This window comes from Camellia sinensis, chromosome 15, assembly GCF_055761805.1.
Source record: "Camellia sinensis isolate YWXY chromosome 15, ASM5576180v1, whole genome shotgun sequence".
Classification (NCBI taxonomy): Eukaryota; Viridiplantae; Streptophyta; class Magnoliopsida; order Ericales; family Theaceae; genus Camellia; species Camellia sinensis.
In genome coordinates, this window is record NC_138975.1 from 118006593 (window position 1) to 118026603 (window position 20011).

General features: G+C 38.2%; 2 protein-coding genes across 2 annotated transcripts in view; one reads left to right on the forward strand and one right to left on the reverse strand.

Moving 5' to 3' along the window:
• The window catches only part of LOC114268225 (uncharacterized), a 267263-nt gene that overhangs the window by 74262 nt on the left and 172990 nt on the right, over nucleotides 1–20011 (forward strand). The window lies entirely within an intron of this gene.
• LOC145813234 (uncharacterized) lies at nucleotides 1361–8278 on the reverse strand. Its single transcript, XM_082908516.1, has 5 exons — nucleotides 5082–8278; nucleotides 4546–4922; nucleotides 3803–4074; nucleotides 2709–2968; nucleotides 1361–1682 (listed from the first exon to the last, which is right to left on the reverse strand). The coding sequence occupies exons 1-5, from the start codon at nucleotides 8276–8278 to the stop codon at nucleotides 1361–1363; spliced, it is 4428 nt and encodes a 1475-aa protein (XP_082764642.1).

Genomic DNA, 20011 nt, shown 5'->3' on the forward strand with positions numbered 1-20011 from the left:
TTGAAAATGGTTGCATTTTAGTGAATTCTAAACTGAATCTTGAGCCTGTCACTGACCAAAACACAAAACACAACTTAATGAAATGAAAATGAAACAAAAACCATCCCAAAACACACCCTTTTGCGCTTGTCGGAGCAAAATGAACGCAAAACAGAGTAACACCGGTCGATCGCCCGACAGAAAAGCATTGTCAGCGACAACTACTGTGCATTTTTCGGTGATTGCTTGATTAAGGTGACGAGAACTCGATAGTGTGGATAAAAGACAGAAAGCCTGACTCAACTGTGCCCCTAGTTCATCACTTTTCCTTTTTTTTTTTTTTTTTTTTTGTTTTTGTTTTTTTTTTTTTTGTTTTTCCCTTTCTGCTAAAGCGATTTTGATCAACATGAGAGGTAAATTAGCACACTTGTTCCATTTTCTACCTTGAAATCATATAAGCCAAATTATGAGCACTAAAAATTTTCTCTTTTTGGTCCAAAAAATGGTCTGAGTTTTGAAAAATAGAATAAGTTTTGAGAAAGTCAGTCAACTTCATTAAAAATCCTCAAAATCTATTTTTGCAAATGACCACTACTCGATCAACATGAAATCAACCCTTGAGATGTACACTTGAATTCATCTTGTGACTGAACTCGTCCGAAGGAGAAATAGGACAACTGAATCAAATGGGGACGAGCCATTAAATATGGATAGCCGAGCCGAATAAAGATACACCAATCAAACATGGACGAGATGAGTGAGTTGACAAATGATTAAGGCCGAACTTCAAGATGAAGCTGCCTACGTATCCTAAAGATCGGAATCAGGCCATACGTAGTTCCGGTTAAGGTTCACTCGGGTATTGACACTCTCCTTTTGTGCTCTAACTTTTGCCAAAGTCGCCCTTTCGGGTTTTCAACCTTGCGAGCTTTTCATCATTTTCATTTTTTATTTTTATTTTTATTTTTATTTTTTTTGCTCTAACTTTTGCCAAAGTCGCCCTTTCGGGTTTTCAACCTTGCGAGCTTTTCATCATTTTCTTTCTTTTTTTTTTTTTTTTTTTTTTTTTTTTTTTGTGCTCTAACTTTTGCCTGGGTCGCCCTTTCAGGTTTTCGGCCCAGTGAGCCTCTCAAGGGTAGTACTTCTTCAGCTTGTCCATGTTGATTGGTTGTGAAAACTCCAAACCATCCAAATCCATGAGAATGGCTGCTCCTCCTGACCAGATTGATTTAATGATGTAGGGACCCGTCCAATTGGGTCTAAACTTGCCCCTAGGATCGTGAATAGGAGCTCGGTTGTCTTTCAACACTAAGTCCCCTTCCCTCAAATTCCTGGATCTAACCTTTTTGTTGAATGCTCTGGCAATCCTGCGTTGATACCCCTAAATGTGGTATAACGCTTTCAACCTTCGCTCATCAAACAAAAATAGTTCCTCAAATCGGTTCTGTTGCCAATCAGCTTCTGTTATCTGACATTCAGCCATAATCCTTAATGAAGGCACTTCCAACTCAATCGGCAAAACAGTCTCCATTCCATATACCAAAGAGTAAGGGGTTGCCCCTGTAGATGTTCGGATTGATGTCCTGTATCCCCAAAGTGCAAAAGGCAACTTCTCTGGCCAATCTTTATAAGTTTCTACCATCTTACACAGAATGTTCTTGATGTTTTTATTTGCAGCTTCAACGGCTCCATTGGTTTGTGGCCTGTAAGTTGATGACTTGTGAAAAGCCACGTTATACTTCTCAAGTAGAACTGCCACTTCTCCTTTGAAATGTGAGCCATTGTCTGAAATTAATTTGTTTGGCACCCCGTATCTGCAGATAATGTTGTTCTTGATAAATTTGGCCACATGTGATGTTTTCAACACTGAATATGACTGTGCTTCAACCCATTTGGTAAAATAGTCAATGGCAACCAAGATGAACTGATGCCCATTTGAACCTTTCGGTGTGACTGCCCCGATGACATCTATGCCCCAGACTGAGAAAGACCAAGGCGAAGTCATGTTGTAGAGTTTTGATGGCGGGATGTTCACGCGATTGGCATGGATTTGACATTTGTGGCATCGCCTAACAAAGTTGATGCAATCACTTTCCATGGTTAACCAGTAGTATCCTTGTCTAAGGATTTTTCTAGCTAGCATTATACCGTTCATATGGGCTCCACACTCTCCTCCATGGATGGCTTCCATGATACGCTTTGCCTCTTCTTCTTCTACGCATAGCTTGTGCATTCCCAGATGCCCTCTCTTATATAACTTATCTCCACAAATGACAAACTGAGTGGCAAGACGCCGTATCCCCCTTTTGTCTTTGATGTTTTCCCCTTGTGGATATGTACCACTTCCCAGAAAATTCCAAATATCAAAGTACCAAGGGTTTTCATCTTGAACTTCTTCCGTTGCGGCTATCATTTCATATGCGGGGGTGTACCTTTGTTCTATAAGGATCGGACGCATCTTGACCCCGACCGGTATATCTATCATTGATGCTAAGGTTGCCAACGCATCAGCAAATCGGTTGTTCTCTCTTACCAAGTGCGTAAAAGTCAGTTTTTCGAACCTCGGGATCAACATGTCCAAGGTTTGATGGTAGACTTTCATTTTTTCCTCTTTAACTTTCCAATCTCCGTTGGCTTGAGAGACGACCAAGTTTGAGTCCCCGATCACATCCAACCTTATTGCCCCTAGTTCCAGGGCTGCTTCCAATCCAGCAATGCATGCCTCATACTCTGCTTGGTTATTAGATACCCTGAATTGGAGTTTGAAAGCTATGGGGATATGGGAATCATCCGGCGCTATGAGCAACACGCCTATTCCATAGCCAAATTGATTAGACGCTCCATCAAAGTACAACTTCCAAGTGTCTTCTTCCATCTGCATGACCTCTTCATCTGGGAATGAGTACTCCACATCTTCTCCTCCTTCAATTGGGTGATCAGCCAAAAATTCTGCTACAGCCCTTCCTTTGACAGATTTGCGAGTGACATACTTAAGGTCAAATTCAGAAAGCAAGAGTAACCAACGAGCTAGCCTACCGGTAAGAGCTGGTTTCTCAAAGAGATATTTGATGGGGTCTAATCTTGAAACCAGAATTACCGAGTGAGCTAACAAGTAGTGTCTCAACTTCTTGGTGGCCCAAACCAAAGCCAAGCAAGCCTTTTCCAAGGAAGTATAGCGGATCTCGTAGTCAAGCATCTTCTTACTCAAGTAGTAGATGGCTTTCTCCACTTTCTCATCTGACTCTTGCGCAAGCATACATCCCATGGTTGATTCAGTCACTGATAAATACAAAATTAGCGGTTTTCCTGGCTCGGGCGGTGATAACACAGGTGGATTCCGCAGATACTGCTTGACTTGCTCGAATGCAAACTGACATCGATTATTCCATTGGAACTTCTTCCCTTTCTTTAGGTGACCGAACAGTGGTTCACAAGTCGAGGTTAGCTTTGAAATAAACCTCCTTATGAATTGCACCTTTCCTAGAAAACCCCGCACCTCTTTTTCAGTCATTGGTGGCGGCATTTCTAAGATGGCCTTAATTTTTGATGGATCAACTTCGATTCCCCGTTGTGTGATCAGAAATCCTAACATCTTACCCGCAGTTACCCCAAAGGTGCATTTTTGTGGATTTAGTCTTAGCTTGTATTCCCTAATTCTCTCAAAGAATTTCTTCAATGCAGTGTAATGGCTTTCCCGATCTTTAGACTTGACAATCATGTCATCTACGTACACCTCAACTTCCTTGTGGATCATATCATGCAAAAGAGTGGCAGCAGCTCTCTGGTAAGTAGCCCCAGCGTTCTTCAAACCGAATGGCATAACCCTGTAGCAGTATGTCCCCCATGGTGTGGTAAATGCTGTCTTTTCTCTGTCCTCTAGAGCCATAAGGATTTGGTTATATCCTGAAAAACCATCCATGAATGACAGTAAAGCATGTCCTGCAGTGAAGTCTACCAATTCGTCGATATGTGGCAATGGGAAATCATCTTTTGGGCTAGCCTTATTCAAATCCCGGAAGTCAACACAAACTTGGATTCTGCCGTCTTTCTTCGGAACTGGCACAATATTGGCTAACCAAGTAGGATATTCTGATACTAGCAAAAAACCAGCATTGATTTGCTTAGTCACCTCTTCTTTAATTTTTAAGGCCCAATCAGGACGAATTCTGCGAAGCTTCTGTTTGACAGGTCGGGCCCCAGGGTCGAGAGGGATCTTATGCTGTACAATCTCAGGGTCAATTCCTGGCATGTCTTCGTAGGACCACGCAAAAACATCTTTGAATTCTGTTAATAAAGCAACTAATTGTTCACGTTCCTCTGAAGACAATGTAGAACCAATTTGAATCAAGCGAGGATCTTTTTCAGTACTCACATTTACAGAAACAATTTCATCCACTAATGGCTTAGCACGCCTTTCTTCCTCCCAGTCGATTAAATTTTTCAAAGCCCGAGGAATTTCTTCCTCTTCGTTTTTATCAAAATTTTGAAAATTTTGGTCAATATTATGAACTATGGGCACAGAAAAGTAAGCGGAAATCACATCTTCATTCAAAGCCTCGGGCTCACAAGTTGCAACAGACTCAAAAGAGAAAGAAAAAGAAGACTCAGACATTTTAGACAAACTTAAATCTGCTTCTAACCCCACAGGCCCACCAAACTCAGACTCAACAGCCAATTCAGAACTCTCAATACAACTCTTTTCAAAATGCCACTTTATTTGTGAGCCATTCACCGCATCCATGATGAAGCTTGAACAGTCAGCAGGTACCTCTTCCCCGATCACGGCAATGGTCATATCCCCCAAATTCATCGGTTCAGCGTTAGTATGTGATTCTATCAGTAAGTCAGCCAGTGTTAGACCCAGAACTTCCTCTGTGCTGCTTTCGGAGCTGACTTCTCTATCTTGTCTGATGTCGATACTAGGATCTACCCCCTCCTCATCACTGTCAGAAAGCTGATGATCGAAGAAGATCTCAAACCCAGGCTATCTCTTTTTCTCCACTTGATCAATCCAGGGCTCAGGGAAACCACAGAAAGGGAAGTCTTCTCCTTGGCGGACAAAGCGTCCGTTCAAGGTCCCCCGAATTGGCTTATGAACTAACTCAAACTGCTGCCCGGTTCTCTTGGCCTTGATCCTCTCCTTGATCTCTTCAGTTTTCCTTTTCCAATCATCAACTGTGGGTGCATACCCCAGTCCGAATGCATGTGGGTTATGAGGTACTTCACTGGCTGTAGTAATACTTTTCCTGCCACTTTGTCCCAATCCCATCCCTGGAATGTGACCTAGTTTACTCATGAAATAGATTGATTGGGCACTGACGTATACACCTTCATCTTCTGCCATGAGCGTTTGAACTAGCTGGGCCTTTGCCAATGTAAAACCTGATAGGAATACATCTTCTTCCCCATGCTGTATTTCTAGCAGTGGTGTTGTGACTTCTGGGGGAGGATGAATGGATGAATTTCCGAAGACAGTGGCAATTTCTCCGCCGTATGGGTACTTTACCAATTGATGTAATGTGGATGATACAGCTTTTATCTCATGAAGCCAGGGCCTTCCCAATAGCAAGTTGAATGTTGCGGGAACATCCATGACATGAAATTCAACTTCGTGCTCAGATGGACCCACTGCTATTTGTACTTTGATTGTCCCCATCACTTCCCGACTAGTATTATCATAGGCCCGGATCAATTGAGTAGTGGGCGTGAAATCTGCCGGCTTTAGCCCGATTGCATAAGCAGTGCGTGTAGGGCAAACATTGATGGCTGATCCGGTGTCAATCAGAATAATCGGTATCCATTTCTTTCTGCATTCCAGTGATACGTACAGAGGCTTATTATGTCCCGATCCTTCTTGTGGCAACTCTTTGTCAGCAAAAGTTATTGCTGGGATTGTTTCTCTCGGGGTGATTAATGACACTAATTGCTCAGGAGTGGTGTCAATTGACAGCTTAGCCTTGCTCAACATTGACAACATTGCCTGTCGATGTTCTCGAGAAGCCATAAGAAGACCCCAAATAGAAATGTTTGCTTGGATCTTTTTCAGTTGTTTTAGAACCAGGTCTTCTTCTACCTCTTTCTCTTTTTCTTTCTCTTTCTCTTTCTCTACCTCTTTATCTTTGCCAGAGGGTTCTCCTTGGTCTAGATGTGGAGGCTTGAAGTAGCGCCCACTCCTAGTCAAATGATCAATTTCGTCTGCATACCAAGTCTCATCCGGCACATGGTTTACCCATTCATCATCAGTATGGGCCAGCTGTAGGTCATTATCATCCCACCATTCGCCTTCGTTGACTGAAAGGAAATTATCTAGCGCTGCTTGAATCATTCCAACAGTATGCTCTAACTGGCTTTCTGGTTCTTCTTCTCTTCCTTTGGACCTCTTTCCTTTACCACATTTAACAGGTTTCCCGAAATCAAGTCTTAGTTTATCCCCTTTTCTTTCAGTTTCCTCAGCAGAAGTTTCATCATTGCTCGACCAACTGTGACTGTAATTCTCCGGTTCCCACCATGCCCTCTGCACATTCTCAAGATCTAACTCTTCAAAGAAATGAAGATTAGCCAAGTCCTCCTCTAGGTCGGCCAAATCATCCAACCCCTGTTCAAGTACATCATCTCTGACAACATTGATAGAAAATGAGTCAGGCAGATCAACCTCAAGCTTTAGTTGACCATTGGGAATAATATACCGGCTAGGATCATACTTTTTCTCTGATAGTTTGCCAGCCTCAAGCATAGGTACTACCACCATAGGGTTTTTGGGTTTTGCCTGGGTTGGAGGTGCATCCATCATGCATAACTCAATGCCTTCAGGAATATATACCTCAGGTTTTGGTAAATGAGTAGGTGTGATATAGATACTGGGGTTAAAGGTGGATGAAAGTGTATGGATGAGGTTAAGATGAGGAGGTGATGGAACTCTATCATGGGGTGGCAACAGGTTGGTAGTGACGTTGGGTTTTGGCGGTTGTGGGGGAGCTATGACTTTATTGTCTATGAGATCTTGGATCTTATGTTGGAGACGAAAGCAACGATCTGTGTCATGTCCTGGTTGTTGGTGGAAAGCACAGTGTTTGGTAGGGTCATGTTTGGCTGGGAGAGGTTCGGGAAGAGGTCGGGGGTCCAAAGGTTTCAAGTACCCTCTTTTTATCAAGATGTTCATTGCTTTAGAGAGTGACATATAGAGAGGAGTGAATGTTCTACTTGGAGCTCGGGTTGTGTTTTGCAGGCCAGCATGAGCAAAGGGATCGGCTATTTTAGTGGTGGTGGCAACCAAGTTGATTTCAGAGGGTTTCACAGCTATGCTACCACTGGTGGTAGTATTGGAACTGCGACCAAAAGGTTTCCGAACAGGTTCCTTATCATCAATAATTCCCTGTTTGATGGCATCCTCTATCTGAACCCCTATCTCTTTTAAGTCATTAAAAGTGAAGAGCGGGAGGACTATCATTTTTTGTAACATCTTTCCATGTAGATTTCTGACTATCATACGAATTTGGTCCTTTTCAAGTGGTCTGTTGGTCATCATTGCTGTTTTTGCCCTCCATCTGGTGATAAAGGTCATGAAACTTTCATTGGGCTCTTGACGGGTGGCTTCTAATTCCCGAGTAGTCACTTCAATCTGGGTGTTATAAGCATACTGGGTGATAAAGGCCCCGGCTAACTCTTCCCAACTTTGTTTTACCGAGTCCTCTAACTTGGCGTACCAGATGGCAGCCACTCCTGACAAAGTTCGTCCGAATAAAGAAAGCTTTTGCGGACGAGTCAAACCCATAGGCTTTAAGACATCAGAGAATAGGCGAATGTGCACCATTGAGTCACCGGAGCCATCAAACCTATCAATGTGCGGCATTTTAAACCGTTCTGGCAACTTCACAGCTGTCTCAGTGTACCCGTCTTCGATGTCCGGGATTGAATTGACTCCTTGTGCCTTTTTGAAAAGTTTTTCCAACTTGGCCAGCTTCAACATAGTTGAGTCAAACTCAGGTGCTTCAGAGGGATGGAGCCCTCCCACTGGTTGTGGAAGAGGAAATGATCCTCCTGAAGTTTGTGCAGGAACCCTTAGATCTTCTGGTGAATTAGGTTCGGGAAACTCGTCAACCGGTGGAGGTGGAGGTGGAACTGGCTGAGTCACCGGAGGTGGTTGAGTAATGGATGCCCCAGATGAGCGTTGCAGTTCAGCAAGAGCATTGCCTTGACCAGCAAGAGTAATGCCTTGGGCAGAAATCGTAGTGGCAACAATATCCATGCTCCGTTGAAGGCCCAGTAGTATGTCTGCTATATTTTCTGGAATCTGAGCCATCACTGATTCTGGTGAGTTAAGTGGTGATGATCTAGCAGGTGAAGAAGGGGTATTCTGGACAGTTGATGAAGCTTTTGCTTTTTTTTGTGTAACCGGTGGCAAAGAAACTAACACTGGCTGACCCTGAACCAAATCTGTACTTTTGCAAAGTCTACCAACGCGGGTCCACAGAACTTGGGGGATATTAGATCTTTCGGAAGCTATAGTGCTCGACTACCTTGCTGAAACAAAATGGGACCCCCAATCAGAATTTCATCAGCATCCCAGCTCAACTGATTACTGCTAACTCATGTTGGAAAAAAAAAACTGAACTCAACCACACAAGCTGAAATGACTGAACCACTCATCTGAATCTAAGAATCCCCATACATTGCGCATAACACATAGCATGAAAGAGAACAAACACCCCTATGGGGGCTAGGGTTACCCTGTCCTAACTTTGAAATGATCTAGGGTTTCACTATTCAAACAAGCGGCATCATACATCCTAGAAATGGGAGAGCATCCTGTCCTAATTTTGGAAGGTACTATAGCTCATTATATGCACAAGGTTGGCTCTACTCTAGGGGTTGAAGTCAAGGTGACGTTACCAAAGAGTCCTTTGGGTCATAACCAATAAAGATCCCAGGAAATCAGAAGAGTCAAATAGCCTCTCTTCGTAGTCTGAGAACCTTAGATAGCAAAGCTAGATAGCAGAGCTACGTAGCAGAGCTACCTTTTTGACAGATCTTAAAATGTTACAACACAAGGCCTCTAAAGTATCGTAAAGATAGGTGTAGTGTCACAAAAAACATGTCTGTGCTCCCATTAGTATCTGGGCAACACAAGGACTTGAAGTGCACCAATGAATGCAATGCAATGAACATATAATTTAAAAATAAAAGTCATATCATGGAGTTCGAGTCAAGGTTTCATAAAATCCCCAGCAGAGTCGCCAGAAACTGTAACATGCCCGGGGGGTACCCGCGCGCGTTAAACAGTTCGGACCCCCGAGATCTCTTCGATCTATTCTCACGAGTGCAATGTGAAACATAGATGAGAGTCCAGTTTTGGCAACTTTTATTGAAAATGCATTTTATTACAATTTTGTCAAAAATGGACTGTGTCATCAGATCTCAGAGTCGCCACCTAATATTTATTTTGGGAAAATTAGGAAACCCATGACTCGTGCCAAGGCTACTGTTCGTCGTAACCAAGGATACTTGGCTCGGAACCTTAGGTATGAGAGGGGAAGGTCAATAATGAGCACCCCCGCCCACCCGATCAAAGATCGGCCTTTACTAACCATGATATGAAATTTATTTTATTTATATGTTCATGTTCTGATTAGTTAATAAATCCTAAAATTTACTATGTGAAGCATACAAGTATAGACTATGCCATTCATTTTGGAACAATTTGATATCATGCATTTTGAAAGAGTTTTGACGATGTACAACCCAAATAAATTGAGTTTACAAGCATGAAAAATCAACATCATTCCAAATTAAGCGACACAACCTCCATCCACTGGCATTCATAGAGTTATATCACATAAGCAACTAGCCTCATGGTAGAATGCTAGACATAGTAAGAAAAACACGCACACACGGGATGCTAAAGCATAAAAACTCACATGTTTGATGTCCCACGAACAAGCTGCAAAACAAAGTTAGTAAAATATGCATGATCTTATATACAAAACCCTAATGCAATTCACTCATGAGATGCAACTAAAGATTCGGCTTCTAAAACATGATATGTGAATCATCTCAAGAACATGAGGTAGCGCACATAATCACATAGGAATTGATTAAATCCACAAATGCAAACTTAGCCGAATCAAGATGCATGAAACATGGATGCAAAGCATAACTATGATGAAAAATAAATATGATGTTTATGTACAAATAAAGAAAGCAAGTAAAAGAACGGGATGGAAAGAAGCGGGGCGGGGAATTATTACAACATTTTAAAGAATAATTACAAACCGAATTAGAGAGGGATGAGGAGAATATTACAACAACATAAAAACCTCACAATACACTCAAAATAAAATAAATAAATAAAATAAAAGCTTCATGTTCTTTAGAACTACCGGCGGAAATTGGTCAATATTGGGAGATTACGCCATCTTGTTCGGAAGAAGCTAACCGACCGGCCAAATAGGCCGGCCGGCTAATTAGGCCAAGCAAAACCTGTCTTGTTGCGAAACCAAGAAAAGGAACAAACAAAAAATATATAGGTGGCTCAACTAACCACTACCGGTTAGATTAAAAAAAGAAAATAAATATAAAATAAAATAAAATAAAAAAAAAGTGCAAACTCACAACATAAACCTAAAGCAATAAAACAAATATAAGATAGAACATGCAAAATTACAACAAAACTAATATGAGACTAATACACGAAAAAAATAAAATAAATATGAGGTAAAACATGCAAGATTACAACAAAACTAATATGAAATTAAAGTATGCGAATAAAAATAAATAAATAAATAATTATGAGCTAAACAAACCACTAGGATTATAACAACACACTATGAAATATAAAGTAAGAAAATAAATATGAGATAAACAAACCACTTGGATTATAACAAAACACAATGAAATAAGAAGCAAGAATATAAATATAAGATATAAAATATAAGAAAATGAAAAATTAAAAATTCACCTTCCAAAGAAAGATTGAACTTCTTGATTTCCAAACTTCCTCTTGATCACCCTTAAGTGTAGGAAGTGTGTTCTCAAGTCCTCAATTCGAAATTATGGAATTTATGGAGTTTGTGGTATGGAAAGTGGTTACCTCTCTATTTTTTCTCACTTTCAATCACTAAACATTCTTCCTTATGATTGAGGCGATTGATCTTTGGCTATATCAGAATTTTTGGAGTGGTTTTGGTGTATGGAAATGAGGAATTTCAGTAGCTATGGAAGGTATGGAGTGTATATGGAAGATAGAAATATTTTTGGCTCAAAAACTCAAATTTTCTCTCTTTTTTCACTCTTTTCTCACTCCTTTCTCTTCAATTTCGTGGTCCTCCTCCTCTCTTACAATATGATCACTCTATATAGGCAATGAGGGAGAGTAAAGGTCTAAAAGAAGGTGGGAGACAAGGTGGGAGACAAGAATGTGATAGGAGGGCATATTTTCAAGGTGGTTGCATGGGATACTCCTTTATGGATGTAAACAAAACCTCTTTTTGACAATGGAGGATGATTAGGTATAATGGAGGATGAGTGGATGCACTTGAATGGCTCAAAAAATAGGTAAATGGGTTGTCCCAACCGAACCAAAACCAAGAAAAATGGGCTATTGTTGTTTTGGGTCGAATCAACAAAATCTGCTTTTAAGCCCAATTTCAAATGGGCATATCTCCCCCGTATGGACTTGTTTTTAGGAAGTTCTTTGGTCTAAATTGAAGCCCCAGAAGTCTACTTTCCAATGGTGGTGGCCTCACATTTAAATTCCAAGTGTACAAAGAGATATGCCTAATTTAGTGAAGGCTGTCTCGGGCTGGATCAACAAAATCTGCTCTTAAGCTCAACTTCAAATGGGCATATCTCCCTTATTTGGACTTGGTCTAAGGTGGTTCTTGGGTCTAAATTGAAGCCCCAGAAGTCTACTTTCTAATGGTGGTGGCCTCACATTTAAATTCCAAGTGTACAAAGAGAAATGCCTAATTTAGTGAAGACTGCTCATTTCCTTCTTAATGATTTGATACTCATCCTTTTCCTAAACCTGCTTTCTTTCATCCCCTCCTATTTCCTTCAACTCCAAACCTATAAAGAAGATATTTTTAAATATTTTTCAAAAATTTCACCTCCCTTCCATTTATTTCCAGTTTGTCCTTTTTACTGAAAAGTACAATATTTTAATCGAAATGGGAGCCTCGGGACATCGTAGAAACATTTAAAAAAAAAACATATTTTGAAAAGAGGGTTTTAAGGTCTAAAATAGTTTGGCCAAAAAATGGGTGAAGGTTGGGATTAAAACTTAAATTCCATCTTTCTTACTGAGAATTTTGTGAGAAACACATTCTAATTGTCATATCGGGTAATCAAAAGAAAGCGCCCAAGTCTTAGGGCCGGTCAAAAATGGGGTGTCTACACTCATGATTCTCACATATTTACTATTAATATGACACAAGCGAGCATGCCAAAAATTAATAGAAGACAAAGTGTAAGTGATGTCATAGTAATAATCATAAAATTAATCCGCAAAGAAATTTAAGAGATAAAAATGACATTTATACTCATCTGTATTGTAGGAAGCCACTTTTGCTTCATGTGCCTTGTAGTCTTCATCATTCATCTCCTCGGTTGGGATTTTGTTTGGGTTCTTCTTGGTATGAACATATGTAACTTTCAAAAGGCTGAGGTAAAAAAGAACTTTTCCTTTCCACCTCTTAAAATGAACTCCCTTGAACTTGAAAGGTTTGTTGAGATCTCCAATTCCATTATTGGTTTTTTCTGGTACTTGTTCCATGGTTGATCTCCTTAAAATTGTTGGTGAAAATACCAGAAAAAATTATATTTTATTGATAAATAATGCAAAGAAAATGAGATACAAATTGATCAGGCTAAGGCACGGATATCTCGTTTTCTTTAAGGAGATCAAGCCCACTGCGGTAGGAAAAACCCAAATACCGATGCAACAGTCACAAAACTATGACTTGTCCCCTCCAGGATACAACAACCTGACCACTTGTCGTATGATTCAAGCCAACTCTGCACAAGATGGTAAACCCAAAGCTCCACCATGAAAAACACTATTCTTTGCTAGTAATCTCTTTTGTATAAACAATAGTTGGTGTGTTGGTGTAGAAAAGAGTAGATGTGAGGAACTATGTATAGGCCACTAGGACTTTACAAAATACACCAAAAAATAATAAAGACCATGAACCTAGAGAAAGGGAGAGTCTCCAAAAAATTAACTCACCACCAAGTTTATGAACAAGACAAATGGTCACCAAAACAATGAATCTCCATTCATGAACAAGATGAGATTCATAAACAAGATAAAAGAAGATTCATGAACAAAAAAAAAAATATATATATATATATATATAAATAAATAAAAGATATTAAAATGGTCCAACAAATTGCAACCCACTATAACAACTAGCCTGAGTCATGGTTTTAAGATCGAGTAATCCCAATACATCACATGATATACACGTTTGATTTTGATTTGAAATTTCCATTTTAATTTTGAAATTCAAACCCAAAGAAATTATGTATATATGTGATCTATATGTATAAATGCGTGTGTGTGGGTTGTATATATGTATATTGTTTACTTCAAAATTCAAATAGCTTGAAGAGATTAGTTGAAAAAAAAAAGAAAATGAAGATGACTCAGGTGTAGCGATCTACACTTTGTTTTGTTTTGTTGATTTTTTTTCCTTAAAAAATAAAAAAAGAAGAAGAAGAAAATACTTCTTTGGTTTAGGCTCACCTCCATTTTGTTTGAACTTGCTTAGGTATGTTTCTATAATTAGTGATTTTGAGACAATTTTTGCAATGAATGTTGTAAATAAATGAAAGTTATTTGCGAAAACCGAGTAGTGCTGGAGGGGAGGTGGCGGCATGGTAGAGAGGTGGGGGATGGTGGCAAAGAGGTGGGAGAGGTGGTGGGGATGGTGGTGAGAGAGAGTGGGTGAGTTCGGGTTAGGGTTAGGGTTTTCAAATGGAGAAGAAGAAAATGAAATGGAAAATTTGTCTTTTTACACTAAAATTTGACTTTTGACTATTTGTTTTTCATGCCAACTCTTAAAATAGGGTGGTGTGACAAGATTTCTGTCAATTTGGACAAAATTAGTAATGATAGGAAGGTAAAGTGCAAGATGAGTCAAAATCACGTGAGGGCACTTTTGCATATATATATATATATATATATATATATTTAAATGTCGATAAAATGCCCTAAGCCAAAATCATAATTAGGATTTAACCCTTATCATTTTTACTTAGCAAAACCCAAAATGTAGAATTAATGTACTGAATTTAGGAAATTTCAAGTGGAAAGCTTTGTGCTTGAAAGAGCCAAGTTCGTGGAGTCTGTTAACCTCTTACTCATTTAACATGTTTGTTTCAAATTGATGAGTGGTATTTTTGAGTTTTGTTCATTAAATGTTTTTTTTTTTTTTGTGGATAAATAACAGAGAATCAGCTTTTGTTCATTAAATGTTTGTTAATATACTATAGTAAACTGTACTTCAATGTAATAGCTGGTTGGGCCATGATTTTCCTCAAGATCTAGACAAACATTGCCACGGGGCTTGATCCACGTAAAAGAGTTGCATAACCCAATACCATCATACTTATGTGCATTATTAACCACTCTAATTGAATTTTACTAGAAGTCATCAACAAATTAAAAACACAGAGGATAAACGATAAATAAAAGGAAAGAGCAAAACACCGGATAGTCTCATCAAAATTTCCAATCCCCATTCTGACATAGGGTTCCCAAGGAGTCAGTTTTGTGTTGCTTAAATCCCTTTACATGTATGTAAATTCTTGGCTTTAGTAAGATATATGTTAGCTTCCTTAAATAAAAAAATAATAATTGTCAGGTTTTTGTAATTGGCAATCATGTTTGACAAAACTCCTTTCAGTTGTAATTTTATTCGCTTTTTTGTTTCAGTGAGGCTATGAGTGTTTAGATGCGAATCTAACCCAAATTATGTCTATGCAAATGAGTCCGAGATCTTAATCCTTTCATGCTTTCCACTTCGCTAACTAAGTACGGGGATCGAGCGGTTAGCTTATATGTTTCGCACCGCCTCTAGTCACACTGCTCGAGCGGTGAAAAATGCGCTCGAGCAGTCTGCGTGATCCTATTTTCTATAAAGTGCATTGTTCACTGTTTCTAGGGTTGGAGCCATCCAAATTTTCAAAGAGGAACAAGATACAAAGTGTTTTATATTAGAGGGTGTTTTCTAAGTATTTCCTTGATGATTTAAGAGTGATCAATGGATCCATGAACTTCATATCAACATCATCAAAGGTTTGTTTGTTTTCGTTTATTCACAAAAGAGAGAGTTGTTCTTTGATGGATTCCGTGGAACTTGGGCTTGCAGCTTGGGTGGATTTCTGAGTGGCTCATCGTCGTGGATTTAACATCGACGTTGTGGATTCAACGTTAGGCAAGACAATTCTGAGGTGAAGACAGTGGTAGAAGAGGCACATAGGGGTCAGTTCAATTCGGGCGTGGATTCGCTAAGTAATTGAGGATACACTTGTGTAATTCCTTTTTGTCTTCTTAGTGGATTGTTTTGTGGCTTTGGCTCATGATTTTTTTTATCACAATTGGAGGCACTCTAATTGTGTTTTTTTTACATTAAATTGTTGTGTTGATTTGCCTTTGATTGTTTGATTGGGATTATCATTCGTTATTTAAAATTGAAACATAATCACAAATCAATATCTCAGAAATTTTTAGATTTTTCAATAATAATGCTACAATGTACCACCATAAAAAAGTTTGAAAATGAATATACTAGTTGTTAAAACAATGAGAAAGTCACAAATTTGTTAGCAGAAATCTCAACATTTTTGGGTTGGCTTAAAACATGTTCCCATGGAGGGAGGGAGCACAAGTAAAAAAGGTAAAAATGTTTATGAATCTCAGTGCAAATATCAGGGTTTTTGATCCCCACTTGTGTATGTTTGGACCTTAACGTTATGCATATTGTGTTGTATTTGAAAGTAGTGGTGTTATAAAATTTTTGAGGTTGGAGTGCATGAATTAAAAAGTGGATGATTGTTTTAGTGATTCCTTTAATTAATTGGAGTTTGGCGATTCTTTTAGGGAATTCCTTGTTGGTCTTTTGGATGAACTAATTTTAGATTGAGTTTGATATATATATATATATATATATATATATATATTCTATTTTTAAAAAGGTGGTAGCCTTACACTGATAAAGATGGTTGTTGTGTGCAACAAAGACTTGTAGATGCAATAGTAAATAAAAGTGATATGATCACCATAAATGAAAACGTTAGGAGGGGAAGATCCAAACTAACATGTGATGTTGTAGTAAAAAATGATTTGAATTTATTAAATTTAATTTTTCATATAGCCTTTGACAGAGCGGAATAGAACATAAGAATTCATGTAGCTGACTCCACTCAATTAGGACACAATGCTTAGTTTGATGTACGCCATGGTTTGTACAAGGCCGGATATTGCTCACGCCGTTGGTGTGGTGAGTCGGTTTCTCTCTAATCCGGGTAAAGAACATTGGGCAGCGGTAAAATGGATTCTAAGGTATCTTCGAGGGACTTTGAAGGTGTCTTTGTGTTTTGGGGAAGGTAAGCCGATGCTTGATGAATTTACAGATTCTGACATGGCTGGTGATGTTGATTCTAGGAAATCTACTTTGGGGTATTTGATGACTTTTGCAGGGGGAGCTGTGGCATGGCAATCTAAATTACAAAAATGTGTTGCTCTCTCAACTACCAAAGCTGAATTTATTGCCATTACGGAAGCTTGTAAAGAAGAGTTATGGTTGAAGAAATTTTTGCAAGAGTTGGGTTTGAAGCAAGAAAAGTATGTGCTTTATTGTGATAGTCAAAGTGCTATTCACTTGAGTAAAAATTCTACCTTTCATTCGAGATCGAAACACATTGATGTGAGATACCATTGGATTCGTGATGTGTTAGATTCGAAATTGTTACAACTCGAAAAGGTTCACATAGATGATAATCTTTCGGATATGTTGACTAAGACTTTGTCGAGGGACAAACATTTAAAGTGTCGAACTTTGGCAGGTATGGTTGATATCTCCACCTAAGTCGGTAGGGGGAGAATTGTTGGGTATACCTCCTTATTGGAGTGTGGGACCCAATTGGTTTGTTAAAGAATTTTAATTTGGCTTGATTTAGATATAATATATTATTATATGTTATATTTGTGGAGACCCAATTCAATTTGGATACAATTAGGGTTTGATTACAAAACCCAAGATTTAATAATATATATATCTAATATATATATTGTTGATTCTTCATAAAAGTAAGGTACGGCTTTTGCAAATTTTGTTCAACCTTTTCCGAAGTGGTGCCGCTGCTATAACATTTTTCGGGGTTCGTGCCAATTAATTCATCTTTGGTGATTTTTGGTTTGAAGTGGCGGTGCTTGAATTCAAGTCAATGGATTGGTTTCGGCAGCCATTGTGCGTTTGATTTGGACTATTATTTTGGGTCTTCTTCAACTCTGGTTTTGAAGATTTTGGTTCATCTATTTGGTGAGGTCTTTCCTCTTGTTTATTTGTGATTATTTGGAATTCACCTAAGGGTGGTTTGTGAGACCATTCGTGTCTCGTTTGTAATCGTTTGGAAATTATTTGGTTAAAATCGAATTTCGATCCCGTGAACGTACTTCACATTGAGGGACCACGTAAAATTCTTGTGTTGCCTTTGATTTAATTTTTCCGCATTAGTTTTTATTCCCATTGATTGATTTACTTATGGGGAATCATCGATTTTCCCTAACAGAAAAGTGAAAAAAGAGGTGATTAGCAGCTAGGACCTCCCATTTTATTTTGGAGCATCTAGAGGGAGCTTAATAGAAGTTTTGATGGTGTTAAGAGTCTTAAGATTTCCATTTTTGTTTTAAAGAGTAGAATTCTAACCATCTTTTACAATTGGATCTTGAGGGGTGTTTAGCCTTTATTGAATCCTTTTTTCAATTTTGTTGAGAATTTTGAATATATTGATGTATAGGAGTTGTTTTTTTTTTATTGTTTTGGTTCTTATAGTGTAAAACATGGGTGGCATCCCCTTGATAGTATATGAATCTAGTTGTGTTCTGGTGTCCTTGGACATAAAAGGTTTGATGAACTTGATTGTTCAGCACATGCAGGCACCTGATACCCGTTTCTGAGTGCATGTAATATAGCTTTGAAGTTATATGAAGATATAACTATGTCTATATTCCTATGCCTATAATACATACTTGTTGGGATATATTTACATATACATGTATAACACAAACCCGATTATACATTCTAAGATTTTGTGAAACTAACTATAATACATTGGTTTATTTTCCATTCCTTATTTTTAGAGCTTCCACAATTTGATGACGACATTAATCAATCATACAGCTCAATTGCATTAAAACCCTGTCTAAACTAAAATAATATCATCTACAAAATTATGTACCAAGAACAAATAGTAAAAGAAATGCAAATGTAACATTAAATTTATTCTAGGCAAGTAGCAATCAATTTATAGGTACTAGAGGACCCTCATATATTCATCTTCAACAAAACATCTCTCTCTCTCTCTCACAATTAAACATATCTTGATTTGGATTTTTGTTCAATCCATTTAATGTTCTGTCAAAACAGGGGTGCCCAAGAACTCAAACGTTCTCTCCCTTAAAACATTAAAAACAGAGTACTCTAAAACCAAAATGATAAAAACAGAGAAAGAAACAAAATAAAATATGTTTTGAAGCTGAAATTATTAGTTGTAGCAATGAGCTCGGTCCGACTAAAGTTCTTTCACGATGGTTTGGGTACCACCATATCAGCACAATCAATTTCATCATCAGTACTTTGATTCCCCCCCAATTTCTTTTTCAAATTTTTCTTCGAAATATTGTACCCAGACAACAATGGAATAGTAGTAAACCATCTCATCGATTTCATCTTTACGGTGTCAATGAAACTTTTCCACTGCAAACCACCTTGACTCTCCCCAAACAGAGTTCTACAAACCACCAATCTCTTTGACACCGACGATTCACAACTGCTGATACTACTATTATCAAAGAAAATGCTTACTTACAAAATTGAAAATAAGAAATACTCACCTTCAACAATCCAATGAAGGGTCTTCAATGGAGAGTTGAGGTGGTAGGTCTTCACTGCGTGGAACCAAAATAGGGGTCAACAGTTGGTCTACAATTTTGAAGAAGTGTGTAGAAAGAAGGTTGAGGTAGTTTGTGTACAGGATATGAGTTAAGGGTACAATTGGACATTTGGTATGTGAAATGAGAAAAATAACTAATAATCAAATTATTAAATGTGTATATTGAGAAATGATGTGCACAAAGATAAATAGGTGTGTGGAAATAAAATTTCCCCCTTTCAAAGCTTTGAAAGTCGGTGGAAAAATTATTAGGCCTGGTTTAACATCTAATTACAAAAATCATCATTATTTTTTATTAAAAACTTTATTTTTAAAAAAAAGTCAACAAAAAAAAGCTTAAAACGTCAATGTCAATCCCAAACACCTTTGGAATTTTATTTATATATATATTTTTTAAATTAAGTTTTCAGAAAGAAAAAAAAAAGGACTGAAAAACTAAAAATAAAAATAAAAAAGATCACTAAAAACGAACATCCAAATTGATACTTTACAACATGATGATATGTAAAGCATGTGTTCCTTCTTTAACGACACTGCCACGTTCATTCTTGCACTGTTTGGCTTCAATACCGTAGGTAGATTCATGTTTTATTTATTTATTTATTTTTATATCTATTAACTATTAGAAATGGTTTGAAAATTGGTTTGGGAAAAAACAAATTTTTTCCCAACTTTGGTCTAATTTTTAAGTGAGACTCATACGTCAAAGTTAGCGGGTCTAAGTGGTAACGCGTTCTATGTCTTGTTGTGATTCACTTAGTATATTTGGTTGCTCAAAACCATTTTGCGTGAATGGGAAATTGATGCCAAAATGGGTTCCATGAAAATTGTGTGTTTGGTAAAATTTCCTTAAAGGTTT

Coding starts and splice junctions, on each gene's coding strand:
- LOC145813234 (XM_082908516.1), bottom strand. CDS start 8,278: ATGGCTCAGATTCCAGAAAATATAGCAGACATACTACTGGGCCTTCAA. Junction 4,923..5,081: donor AGAACCGGGCAGCAGTTTGA/GTTAGTTCATAA, acceptor GCTTTCTGACAG/TGATGAGGAGGGGGTAGATC. Junction 1,683..2,708: donor GTATCTAATAACCAAGCAGA/GTATGAGGCATG, acceptor ATCAACTTACAG/GCCACAAACCAATGGAGCCG.